This window comes from Nothobranchius furzeri, chromosome 18 (genome assembly GCF_043380555.1).
Source record: "Nothobranchius furzeri strain GRZ-AD chromosome 18, NfurGRZ-RIMD1, whole genome shotgun sequence".
Taxonomy (NCBI): domain Eukaryota; kingdom Metazoa; phylum Chordata; class Actinopteri; order Cyprinodontiformes; family Nothobranchiidae; genus Nothobranchius; species Nothobranchius furzeri.
In genome coordinates, this window is record NC_091758.1 from 9,337,962 (window position 1) to 9,350,738 (window position 12,777).

Below are 12,777 nucleotides of genomic sequence, written 5' to 3' on the forward strand. Positions count from 1 at the left end.
CGTCTGGTATCCGCCCTTAGAGGGGGGGGTACTGTCATGGTCTGCATCTGCCCCCTCCTTTATGTGCCTCCTGGTGTCCTCCATCCCTCTCTAGATTCCCTCTTGTGTCCCTTTGTTCCCCAGCTCCTCTTGTGCTCCACTCCAGGTTCTCCCCTTGTGCTCTCTTAGTGCCCTCATGTGTCCTTGTCTGCATCCCTGTTATGTGTCTTATGTTGTAGCTCTTTGGCGCCCTCATGTGTCCTTTTCTGCGTGTCAGTTTAGTGTCTTATGTTTGTAGTCCTTTAAGTCTATTCCTCCCAGGTCTTGTGTCATCTCATTCATCCCCGGGTCCTCCAGGTCTCATTTACATTCTGTGTCCTTGTAGTCCCCAGCTTCTTTGTCCCCAGCTCAACGTGTGTGTGAGATTCAGTCTCCTGCTCAGTGTTTGTGTGTGTGTGTGTGTGTGTGCTTGTCCATTCCCCTTTCCTGTTTATATATAAGTACATTGGTGTGTGTGCGTGTGTGTTAGTCCTTCCTGCAGCCTTTAGGTTTAGTTTTGGTGTCTTAGTTTCTTAGGGTTATTTGGCCCTCTGTTTCTGTTTCCCATTTTGATTATTAGGTTCACCTGTCTTCCCTCCAGCTCTCACTTCACACACCTGCTGCCATTTTCCCTGATTGCTCCTCCCAGTGTATTTAAGCCCTGTCTGTCTCTGTGTTCTTGTCGGTCCATTAATGTTTGTTGATTCTGTCAGTTTAGTCCCGCTGTGTTTAACCAGAGTTTCTTGATCCCCAGATAGTAATCTGCTTTTTGACTTTTTGGATTTTTGGCTTTTGGATTTTGACTCCCAGTTTGGATTACCTTGGTTTTTGGCTCACCCACAAAATAAAGACTTTTCACTTAAAATCTTCATACCTGCCTCCGTGTCATCCTGGGTACTGCATTTTGGGTCCACACCACCGTATCGTGACAATTTTAATCATTACTAAAATCTGTTCTACTGTTATGCTTATTTTCTGAGCCTCCATCTGTACTTTTATTCCTGCTCCTCACAGCCAAACTCCGCCTACAGGATCAAAACGGAAGACGAGAGTGTTTCTCTCTTCCTGTTTCCACGGGCTGATTTGAAATGTTTCAATTTACACCATTTTTCTGCTTTCACACACCTCTGCTGTGTGCAGGGACAGTTGCCTTTCTGTTAAAAAGTCTATTAAACAGGCACATAAGAGGAGAATATTTCTGATTTATTGTGGATATTTACACTTATTTTTAACCGAGACACTGCTAAATTATCAGTCGCTGTAACTCTACTGTGTTTTAAAGGGGAATTATTTTTGCAAAACTCACTTTTGCACCCTTTTGTGCTGCCACTCACTGTAGATCTCTACTGCCTCTGTAAACACTCCAAATGTTAAAAACAAAAAAAAAAATACATCCACTCTTTTTCTGTCAGTGTTTGGTTTTAGGATCTGTGTGCCTAAAACAAGCCATTTCAAAAAGCCCCCATTTGTGATGTCATAAACAAGGAAATGGGTATAGAACGCTGTTTACGTATTGTAACCCCAGATTCTATGAGTCTAGTCGCAGCCCTTAAGCTAGCTGCTATTGGAAGGATGATCTCAGCATCAGCCTATCATGAAGAGCTTAAATGTACGCCCACCAATGGTGGGCACCCCTGTGGGTATACAATTGGAGCGACTCCACTGTTCGCCTCCGATGGCTCTTAGTCCTACAGAACCAGTGGGGCCATTTGCTTAAGGGCTGCGACTAGACTCATAGAATCTGGGGTTACGATACGTAACCAACGTTCTATTTCATCTAGTCTTAGCCCTTAAGCTAGCTGCTATTGGAATAACGCGCAGCTGGATGGGTTTACGCCACACTGGTTAGCTCAACCAATGGACACACCCAACATATCTCCTTTTAGTGAGGGTCGCTCAGCCTCAGCCCAGGGCTTAAAAGGCTGAGGCAGCCAGAGAGAAGAGTGGGGCCCCCACTAAAAATATCATCCACAAGAGGATAAAATTCATTCAAGTAGGGCTGATGTGGAGCCATAATGCTTTCACTCAGCCTGCTGAGGTCCAAGCACTGAACGAGTGATGGATCCTGAAGACACATTTCGTAAATAATAACGAGTGAAGGAACAGGGTGAAGCCCATGAAGCAGCCTGACAAATGTCTTCCATCGACACACCACTGTGGAGCGCCATAGAAGAGGAAATCCCTCTGGCTGAGTGAGCCCTGAGTGTCTCAGGAGGATCCCGCCCTGATGATGTGTAAGCGAGTGAAATGGCGTCACATAGCCAGTGTGAAAGACGCTGGGTCGACAGCGCTTGCCCAAGGGAAGAATCTCTGTAGTGCACAAACAGGCTTTGTGAGCGGCGAATCCCTGAAGTGCATGACACATATCGTGCGAGCGCACGCACCGGGCAGAGAAGGTGGGAAGCCGCCTCCTCATCAGAATTATGGGGAGGAGGAAAACGTCCAGCCAATGAAATTGACCTGGATTTGAAGGAAGTATTAATGTTTTTGGGCACAAAGGCTGGGTTGGGGCATAAAACAGCAGACCTGCCATCTTCCCGAATCCTGAGGCATGCGGGAGTCACTGAGAGGGCGGTTAGGTCGCTCACTCTCTTGACTGATGCTAGCGCCAGCAGCAATGCAGTTTTAAGCGACAGGAACTTGAGTGAGACCTGGTCCAAGGGTTCAAATGGGGCTTCAGATAAGCCACGCAGAACCACCGTTAGGCCCCACTGGTGAAATAGCGGGCGGGACACAGGCCTGTTCCTTCTGACACCTTTCTGAAAAAGTTTTGTGAGGGGATGATTGAAAACAGATCTATCTCCAAAACCTTGGTGACAGGATGAGATAGCTGCAGCATATGTTTTAATAGTGTTGAATGCGAGGCCCCTGTCCATCAGCATCTGCAGAAACGATAGGACATCCGCCAGCTGGCAGGAGAGCGCTTGAACATTCCGCTCTGTGCACCGTTTCTGGAAAGCTGCCCATTTAGCAGCATAAGATGTGACGGTAGAGGGCGCCCGCGCACTCTGAATCATGGCGACCACATCATGCGGCAGCCCAGAAGCCTCTAAGCATGATCGCTCGGCGGCCAGACCCACAGCCGTTGGCCTATTTCTGGAGGATGTTTGATTATCCCATCCGCCTGGAGAAGGGCGTCCGCCCTCCACGGGAGCCTCCACGGGAGCCTCCACGGGGAGCCGGACACTAGCGCTTGCAGGTCTGGAAACCATGACGCGGACAAGCGTCTGGGAGCTACCAGAATTACCGAGAGCTGTTCCGACCGAACTCGGTCCAGGAGACGGGGGATCAGTGGGACTGGCGGAAACGCATACAGGAGCGTCTGAGGCCAGGGATGGTGTGAGAAGGTGTTCACTCCGAGTGGGGGGTGGTCCCCGGTACTCAGGGAAAACCACAGGGCGTTTTCGTGAGCCGCAAACAGATCCACAGAGGGTTCCCTGAACTTGATCCATATCTGTGATATCAGCACGGGATGCAGACGCCAGTCGGAGTCGCGGGGTCCCCCTCTCGACAGGATGTCTGGTGCCACATTCAGGACCCCTGGAATGTAGGTGGCTTTGATGGACAGCAGGTGGACATGTGCCCAACACAGTAAATCTGTGGCTATGCGCAATAGTGGGAGGGATCGAACTCCCCCTTGGCGATTTATGTAGGCTACCGCCACCTGGTTGTCTGCGTGAACTTCGACATGACGGCCCTCGAGAAGGGCAGCGAAGTGTCTGATCACATTCCTCACTGTCATAAGCTCCAACACATTTATGTGCTCGTGCTTGTGGGAGGGCCAGTGATCTTCCACCGTATGGGACAAGCACGTGCCCCCCCATCCCAACAGTGACACATCCATAAACACAGATACATGTGACGTAGGATGTCCGATGGGGACCCCGTGTGAGAGGATGCAGGGATTCCCCCAGTGAGCGAGGTCCCCGTCCACTGAAGGGGGAACCCTCAACATACAACTCTTCTGACGTATCGGGTGTACCCGGAGGCGGATGAACCAACTCTGCAGGCGCCTCGTGTGCAGTAAACCTAACGGCACCACAGCGTGGGCTTCAGCCATCATGCCCAGAAGTTTCATGACTAACAGGGCTCTCACGATCTTGCGGGGTTGCACGCAGGAGATCACCGTGGTGAGATCTGCCGCTCTCACCGGAGACAAACGTGCTCTCATCAGGGAGGCGTTCAGCTCCACCCCGAGAAACACAATCGACTGGGATGGAAAGATGGAGCTCTTTTCCCAGTTTATGGAAAACCCCAGGGTGTCATGGTCTGCGTGAGCCCCTTCCTTTTTTGTGCCTCCTGGTGTCCTCCATCCCTCTCTAGATTCCCTCTTGTGTTTTCTCTTGTGTCCCTTTGTTCCCCAGCTCCTCTTGTGCTCCACTCCAAGTTCCCCCCTTGTGCTCTCTTAGCGCCCTCATGTGTCCTTGTCTGCATCCCTGTTATGTGTCTTATGCTGTAGCTCTTTGGCGCCCTCATGTGTCCTTTTTCTGCATGTCAGTTTAGTGTCTTTTGTTATCTTTTCTACTCTTTCCTCCCAGGTCAGCTCCAGCCTCGTTGTCCCCAGCTCAGTGTGTGTGGGTGTATGTGCTATGTCCTCCTCCAGCTATTGTGTGAGTCCTTCTCTCTGTCTTTAGGTAATTGTTGTTTAGTTTTGTGTTCAGGCATTTGCCCTCCTCTGTTTCTGTTTTCCCCGTTGAGTTGATTAGTGTCACCTGCCTTCCCTCCAGCCCTCACTCCACACACCTGCTTCCTGTTTCCTTGATTTGTCTCCCAGTCTATTTAAGCCCGGTATTGTCTCTGTCTTGTGTCGGTCCATTAATGTATCTGTATGTTAATTCTGTCAGTGTTTGCTCGTGCTCTTGGTGAGCTTTGTTTCTCCAGCCTTGGAGTTTTTGGACTTTGGCTCAGTGTTTGTTCGTGCTCTTGATGAGCTTTGTTTCTCCAGCGTTGGAGTTCTGGACTTTAGGCTCGCTGCCTGGATTTACTTTTGTTCCTCCTTCAAAAATAAAGGATTTTACTTTTCATCATCTCTGCCTCGTGTCATCCTGGGTAACTGCATATTTGGGTCCTAACATCCTCAGAACGTGACACAGGGTCTTCCTGGTTTTCTCTGACGCCTTGTCCTTGGACCGGGCACATAGGAGCAGATCGTACAGGTAAAATAAAACCCTCATTCCCGCCATGCGCAATGGCTGCAGAGTGGTCTCCAGACATTTGGAGAAGGTGCGCGGGGCTAGCGAGTAGCCGAAAGAGAGACAATTGAACTGGTATTGAACTCCCTTGAATGAAAAGCGCAGGAACTTCCGGTGTTTGAGAATCACTGGGATGTGGAAGTATGCGTCTTTCAGGTCTATTGACGTGAACCAGACCCCGGAGCGCACATATTCTAGGACTTGCCTCATTGTCAACATACGGAAATGCATCACTGCTATGGAGCAGTTGACCAGGGAAAGGTCGAGAATTGGTCTCATTCCTCCCGACTTCTTCGGTACTACGAAGTAGCGGGAGTAGAAGCCTGAGAGCTCTTGTCCACGAGGGACTTGGGAAATGGCGTCCTTGGACAGAAGTTCACGCAGCTCCAGCTCCAGGGTCTGAGATTGTTCCTGTGACGTGAACGTCGTCTCCACGATCCAGTTGAAGGGAGGAGGAGCGGCCTGAAAATGGAGTGTGTGTCCGCAATGAATGGTCTCCGATATCCATTTGCTCATGAGACAAAGGCGGCGCCTTTCTTGCGCATGTTCCGACAGCGGACGCGTGTTCGAGGTCACGTGAACGACGTCTGAGGATTGGGTTCGCGCCCTTACCGCCGTCGCTCACACCAGAGAACTGGGAGAGACCCATGGATGGCTGCGCTCGAAAGGGCGAGTGTGAAACAGCTGGAAGAGGCTGATCTGCACCGCAGAGCGTGGAGTCCAAAGTTAAAGGATGAGTGGGAGCCGGGCCCATGCACAGGGACAACAAAGTGCCAGCGGATGGAGCAGCGCACTGTGTCGCCGCGCGTGGTCGCGACAGCGTCATGACATCCCGTCCCACCCAAGGGCTAAGACTAGAAAAATAGAACTATCTCACGTGTGAGAGAGAGTTTCTGCTGGAATAGTAGTGACTCTACTCAGAGCTCCTACCGGAAATCAGAGCTTCTCAGCTTATAACAGCCTGAGCGGGGTATGGGTGGGCGTGGCCAGCCCCGACAGGTTTTCATAAAGTGACAGAGCCCTGAAACAGCTCACTGGAAGGTACTGAAACTTTCAAGAACCAACCAGCTGAAAATGCTTCACGTGAGAGGGATTTGGAGCAGACTTTCAAAAACATGTTTTGTATTACTAAATATATTCACTCATAGTACTGTAAGTTAAAGTAACTTGAATTTATAAAACCACCTACCTAAGATGGCGATAACTTCATCATCCTGGATGACCTCCAGTGACCCAGACACAACAAAGCAGAGGGTGTCAACACTCTCCCCAGAATGGTAGATCAGGTCTCCCGGAGCACAGTGGATGGTCTGAAACTCCACAGCCAGGGAGCGCAGGCAGCCATCACTGGCTAAACGAAATGCCGGATGTTCGTTGAACACCTGAATGTGATGAAATGAGTTCTGACTTTTAGAGATTATTCTGTTTACATGAATCATGGAACAGTACAGGCAGAATTGTTTTTGGTTCGTATGGCAAGATAATGCCGTTTATTGACCAGATTCTGTGGTAATCAACGCCCGGATCACTGTGACGGCTGTAGAGATAATTTTATCAGATATCCAGAATCAGCTTTTTCGTCACTGCACCAGCATTGTGGAGCAATCCTGGGGTAGCTTTGCTTTGCAAAAAAAAAAAAAAAAAAGCCCTCAACATATAAACACAAAACTTCAGACAGTTCACAGACATGAGTCTCCAAGAGGCAGATTAGGTGAGGGCCGGTCTTCAGTCCCTCAGTAATTCCAATAACTGGGTTTAAGTGTGTCCATACCCTGCAGTAACTTTCTCCAAGATCACAGTCATTTTCTGTGCTAACGCCGGAATCGTAGCTAGGACCCCTAGCTTGCGATTTAACTCCAGCAACATCTGAGTGGTCCTGCATGGCTAAGACTTGAGTTAAGGTGACACTCCAATAGCCCCCGACTTCCCAAATTTCTGAAATACCAGAAATCGTCCCATTCCAATCAGAAGAGATGCAGTAATCATAAATCCAAAATTTCATGTATCTTCAATGTCAGCTGGGAGAGGGATATAATATCCCACTCTTTCCAGGAATCTAAAACAGAAAGACTTACCAGAGAAAGCAAGACATTGGATTTGTCTTATGCAAATGTAAAGAATGCATACATGTCCAAAACTAGACCTCCTCTGGAACACTCAGATCACAGTCTTGTTTTTCTCTGCTCAGAATACAAACCACTTGTTCAGAGGCAACCTGTGACAAGATGAAATGTGAGAAAATGGTCACAGGATGCTGAAGAAGCCCTGCAGGGTTGTTTTGAGACCACAGATTGGATGACTCTCTGCCAAGGATATGAAGAGGACATCAATGCCATGACTGGATGTGTCAATGACTATATAAACTTTTGTGTGGACAACATCATACCCACCATAACAGTGAGATGCTTCGCTAATAGCAATTCGCTAATAGCAAACCCTGGATCACCAGTGAACTGAAGAATCTGCTAAATGAGAAAAAAAGAGCCTTCAAGGTGGGAGACAGGGAATTATTGAGGAGTATACAGAAGCAACTGAAGATCAAGATCAGAGACAGCAATGAGGCATACAGGAAGAAGCTGGAGAACAAACTACAGAGGAACAATATCAGAGATGTCTGTTAAGGGATGATGAAGATCACAGGCTTCAAGCAGAGGGAGGATTGCACAGATGGCAGCCTGGACACAGCCAATGAGCTGAACAAGTTCTTCAATAGGTTCAGTTCAGGAACAAACCCAGCATCCTCCTCGCCTGTCCCAGCCAATCAGACACCCCATCCTCCTCTGATCCAACATTTTCCTGTCACACGTCAGCTCTTTTGTCCTCTAACGCAGTCATGGACTCTTCTGGTTCTATAAATCTGTCTTCAACCAAGTCAGGAGATGCTGCTGCCCCATTTACCTCCCCTCCCACCTATTTTTCTCTAGAAATCAGGTGAAGAGGCAGCTGGAGAGACTGAACAGGAACATGGCTGCAGGTCCACATGGTGTCAGCACCAGAGTACTGAAGGCCTGTGCAGAGCAGCTCTGTGGGATTCTGCAGCACCTTTTCAACCTCAGCCTGGCCCAGGAGAAGGTTCCAGTCCTGTGGAAGACATCCTACCTTGTTCCAGTTCCAAAGAAAACTCGCCCATCAGTCAATGACGACTACAGACCAGTTGCCCTGACATCCCACATCATGAAGGTCCTGGAGAGACTCCTGTTGGTCCACCTGAATAAGCAAACTAGGACATATCAGGACCCACTGCAGTTTGCTTATCGCCATGGAGTTGGAGTTGAAGATGCCATCATCCAGCTGCTTCAACCAATCCACTGTCATCTGGACAAAGCAGGCAGCACTGTGAGAGTCCTGTTCTTTGATTTCTCCAGTGCATTTAACACAATCCAGCCTGATGTACTTTGCCAGAAACTCCAGAAGACACAGGTGGGGGCTTCAACTATCACCTGGATTAAAGACTACCTGACAAACAGACCACAGTTTGTGAGGCTGAAGAACTGCACATCAAACCAGGCGAACATTGGAGCACCACAGGGGACTGTACTCTCACCATTCCTTTTCACCCTGTACACCTCAGACTTCCAGTACAAATCAGAGACCTGTCATCTACAGAAACACTCAGATGACTCTGCAGTTGTCGGGTGTATCAGAGATGGACAGGAAGCTGAGTACACCGAGCTGGTGGAGTGCTTTGTGGCATGGTGTGGAAACAATCATCTGACCTTGAACGTGAACAAAACAAAGGAGATGATTTTAGACATGAGAAGGAACAGGGTGGAGTCAAACACTGTTTCCATCATGGGAGAAGAAGTGGAGGTGGTTGAGGAATACAAATACCTTGGAGTTCACCTCGACAACAGACTGGACTGGAGAAAGAACAGCGAAGCCGTTTACAAGAAGGGACACAGCAGACTGCACTTCTTGAGGATGCTTAGGTCCTTCAATGTCTGTAGCAAGATGCTGCAGATCTTCTACAAGTCTGTTATTGAGAGTGTAATCTCTTCAGCCATCGTCTGTTGGGGTAGCAGCATCAGAAGCAGGGACCTGAAAAGCCTCAACAGCCTAATAAAAAAGGCTGGTTCTGTTCTGGGGAAAACGGTGGAACCGCTGGAGGAGATAATGCAAAGAAGGATTCTCCAGAGAATCAAGAAAATGATGGACAACCCTGAGCGTTCTCTTCACAAGACTGTCCGACAACGGAAGAGTGTCTTCAGTCAGAGGCTTCTTCAGTTTCACTGCAACACTGACCGCCATTGGAGATCCTTCCTGCCAACAGCCATTGTAATACACAATAACTCTTTGATGACTTTATTATTCTTTTTATTCTGAGCTACTACAGCAATCCATTTCCCTCTGGAATTAATAAAGTATTTTTTGAATTGAATTGAATTAAAATACACCCCACTGGGTTTGTTCTGTCCAGACAAGATGGAGTCCCCCGCACGGTTCTCATTGTGGAAAAAATCTTATCAATCGCATTGAACGACCAGCTAACCAAATCCATGATTTAATGAAAATGTGCATTTTCAGGAGGAACGCAGAGAAACGCTCTGGTAGACAGACAGGACAAGAGCCTTGGAAAAAGATGTGGGAGGAGAGAAGAAAAACTGTCTGTGTTCCTCGAGTGCCTGAAGAAGACTTTCCTGCTGTGAGTTGTATGTTAAGAGTGCTCTGATCTGTTCAGAAGGAAAGATGCTCCAATCATAATTTGGAATATTCACCATGTTGGATCGTCGTGGCGTGATAGAGCTGCATGTGGGGTGTACCCAATGCTGCCTGTTGAATTTAACATGTAGCCAATCAGAAAGTGAGGTGATGGGGAATTCAAATCTTCCTCCTCATCCATCGTGTTTATTCACTTCAAAGTCGCGCTTGATCTCCGGACATTTCACAAGATTTCCCTTCTGTTATTTTTTTATATTTAAACATTTAAAATTTTTATTCCTCCGATGTGAATGGGGGCTTAGTAAGAAGTGGTCTGAGCAGAAAGATCAGTTCATGTTGAATGGATTACTTCATGACAGCCAAGGTTTTTGTAAATAAACAAAGATGTTTAAATGCTGACAAACTGTTTTTGTTGGTTTGTTTTTCAAAAAGCTACATCACTGCATCTGTGACTTTATTGCTTCTTTGTTAAATTTTGTTTCCTTGACCAACTCAGATTAAACTGCAAACGCATTCAGACAAACAAATAATATTTGAGACTAAACTGTAGTAATTAGTCTTCATCTGTTTGCAGATACATCATCTGTCAACGTCCAAAACCGAGTCCAACTCCGTGTGCCTCTACTTCAAATCTCTTCTCATATTTTTGCATCTAAAGTTAGTCATCAAATGTCCCACCCCAGTGAGACATCAACTTTAACCTGTGGACTTTATTGTTTAGCCAAGGAAAGATAACAAAGTTGTTTTTTCTGTCAACGCCTCTGAGCAAACGTTCATCGACGTCATATTATTTACAATCAGAATTAATGAGCAGATATGTTTTTTAATCCAAATAACCCAAACAACTTTTTATATCTGTATTTTAACACTGGATCTTTTAGCCAAACTATGAGCCGCTGCAACTACGTGCAAAAATAAAAATAACAGTGGCCTTTAAAACTGAATGACTGGATATAACAGGTCTGACCTGATGGGAGACCTCTGTATCAACGCCTCGTAATCACGTAATAAAAAATAACCGAAAAATCAAACACTCAACCTACTAAGTTTTTGTAAGAGAGCAGAGGACACTTGCCTTCCTGTTGAGATGTACACAGATGTCTGCTCTCATGTCCTTGGGACAGATGGATAAGACCTAAAACAGAAGAAGACATGTCATGTTCCTAAGTTTCACTTTGAGAGTAGAGCGCAGCCACAACCAGATGTTTAAGCTTATAGAGGCTCGCTGACCCTTAAGGTCTTTATTTCATATGGTAATTAAATGTTTTTACCACTTTGATTTTAAAAAGACCAATTGGTTAAAAATATGTACATCAGTCGAAAGGATGGGATCACAAAAAGCTCAACTGTGCATCCTGTCCACTAGTAAAAATACTAATAAATGAGTGTTTTAATAGGGTGAAGGATCTCCGTGGTGTGAAAGGACAGACTGACCTGTGGACTCTTACCTTTTCAGTGTCGATGCCTTTAGACATGGACCAGGTGGAGACAATGTAGTCCATGACTCTTTCACTCAGACCTTTGGGAACCTGGTACAGCTTCAGGAAGTCCCTGACGTTGTTGAGCATCTCATGGTAGCGGTTGGTGTTGGCGTACATCTGCTGGAAGATGGTCGTCACGTTTCCAAAGATGGTGGCATAAAGAAGGGCTAAAAAAGAATTCAAACAAACAGCATCTTTACTCATAATACAACATAACCAAAGTATTAAAATACACAAAAATACATGAGAAACTACAAGCCTTTATCCCACAGCAATAAACATCCACACGCATTGTGTGTGTGTGTCCCTCGTGATCAGTAACTTATCATTCGGGTCAGGTAATTGTCATGGTCTGCATCTGCGTCTTCCTTCATGTGTCTCCTGATGTTTCTCCATCCCTCTCTAGAGTCCCTTCTGTTTCTCATAGCGCTCTCATGTGTCCTTTGTCTGCGTCTCATTTAGGTGTCTTCTGTTTGTAGCCCTTTTAAGTCAATTCCTCCCAGGTCCTGTGTCAGTCATTCATCCCAAACCCCTCCAGGTCTTCCTTCACGTTCTGTAGCTCCAGCCTCTTCGTCCCCAGCTCGGTGTGTGTGTGTGTGTGTGTGTGTGTGTGTGTGTGTGTGTGTGTGTGTGTGTGTGTGTGTCATTCCCCTGCTCAGTGTTTGTGTGTGTGTGTGTGTGTGTGTGTGTGTGTGTGTGTGTGTGTGTATGCATGTCCATTCCCCAGTTTCAGTGTATGTATGTGTGAGTGTCCGTGTGTGTGTGTGTGTGTGTGTGTGAGTCCTTCCCTCAGTCTCTAGGTTTAGTTTTTGTGTTTTAGGTTTATCTGTCCTCCTTTGGTTCTGTGTCCCCATTTAGATAAATTATTGTCACCTGCCTTCCCTCCAGCCCTCACCCCACACACCTGCTGCCATTTTTCCTAATTACTCCTCCCTGTGTATATAAGCCCTGTCTTGTCTCTGTCTTGTGTCGGTCCATTGTGGTATTTCTGTCAAGTCTTCTCTAGTCTCCAGTGTTTTTTTTTTATTATCTCAGCGTTCTCTAGCCTCTTGTGTCTTTGTCTCTAGTTTTTGGACAGCCTTTGGATTTATTGGCTCCCAGCCTTTTGGGATTTATTTTATTTTTGACTCATCCAAATAAAGGATATTTTTTATATCACCTCCTGCCTCGTGTCATCTTGGGTTCCTGCATTTTGGGTCCTACCAACCTCCAGCATATCGTGACAGTAATAAGTCATAGAAATACAACAAACTACAAATAATAACCTACAGACATCAAACCGGACACGTTTCAGATCGTAGGAGGAAAGATGAACAGACCATGAAGCCCGGGGTTTGGAGGGCTGATCATGTTTTATTGTTTTGTATGTTTTAACATTAAACGTAACCAATAACTGTTTCCATATGAAACAGTCTTACTTCAAATTA

At 46.7% G+C, this 12,777-nt stretch overlaps 1 protein-coding gene across 1 annotated transcript in view; it reads right to left on the minus strand.

Annotated features, from left to right (window-relative positions):
* Window positions 1–12,777, minus strand: part of kcnh5b (potassium voltage-gated channel, subfamily H (eag-related), member 5b) — a 243,855-nt gene that overhangs the window by 65,997 nt on the left and 165,081 nt on the right. The window contains exons 9-11 of the mRNA XM_015969045.3: window positions 11,318–11,517; window positions 10,945–11,004; window positions 6,400–6,592 (exon numbers count right to left, since the gene is read on the minus strand). Of these exons, the coding sequence (XP_015824531.1) occupies window positions 6,400–6,592; window positions 10,945–11,004; window positions 11,318–11,517 (453 nt within the window). The remainder of the gene's footprint in view (window positions 1–6,399; window positions 6,593–10,944; window positions 11,005–11,317; window positions 11,518–12,777) is intronic.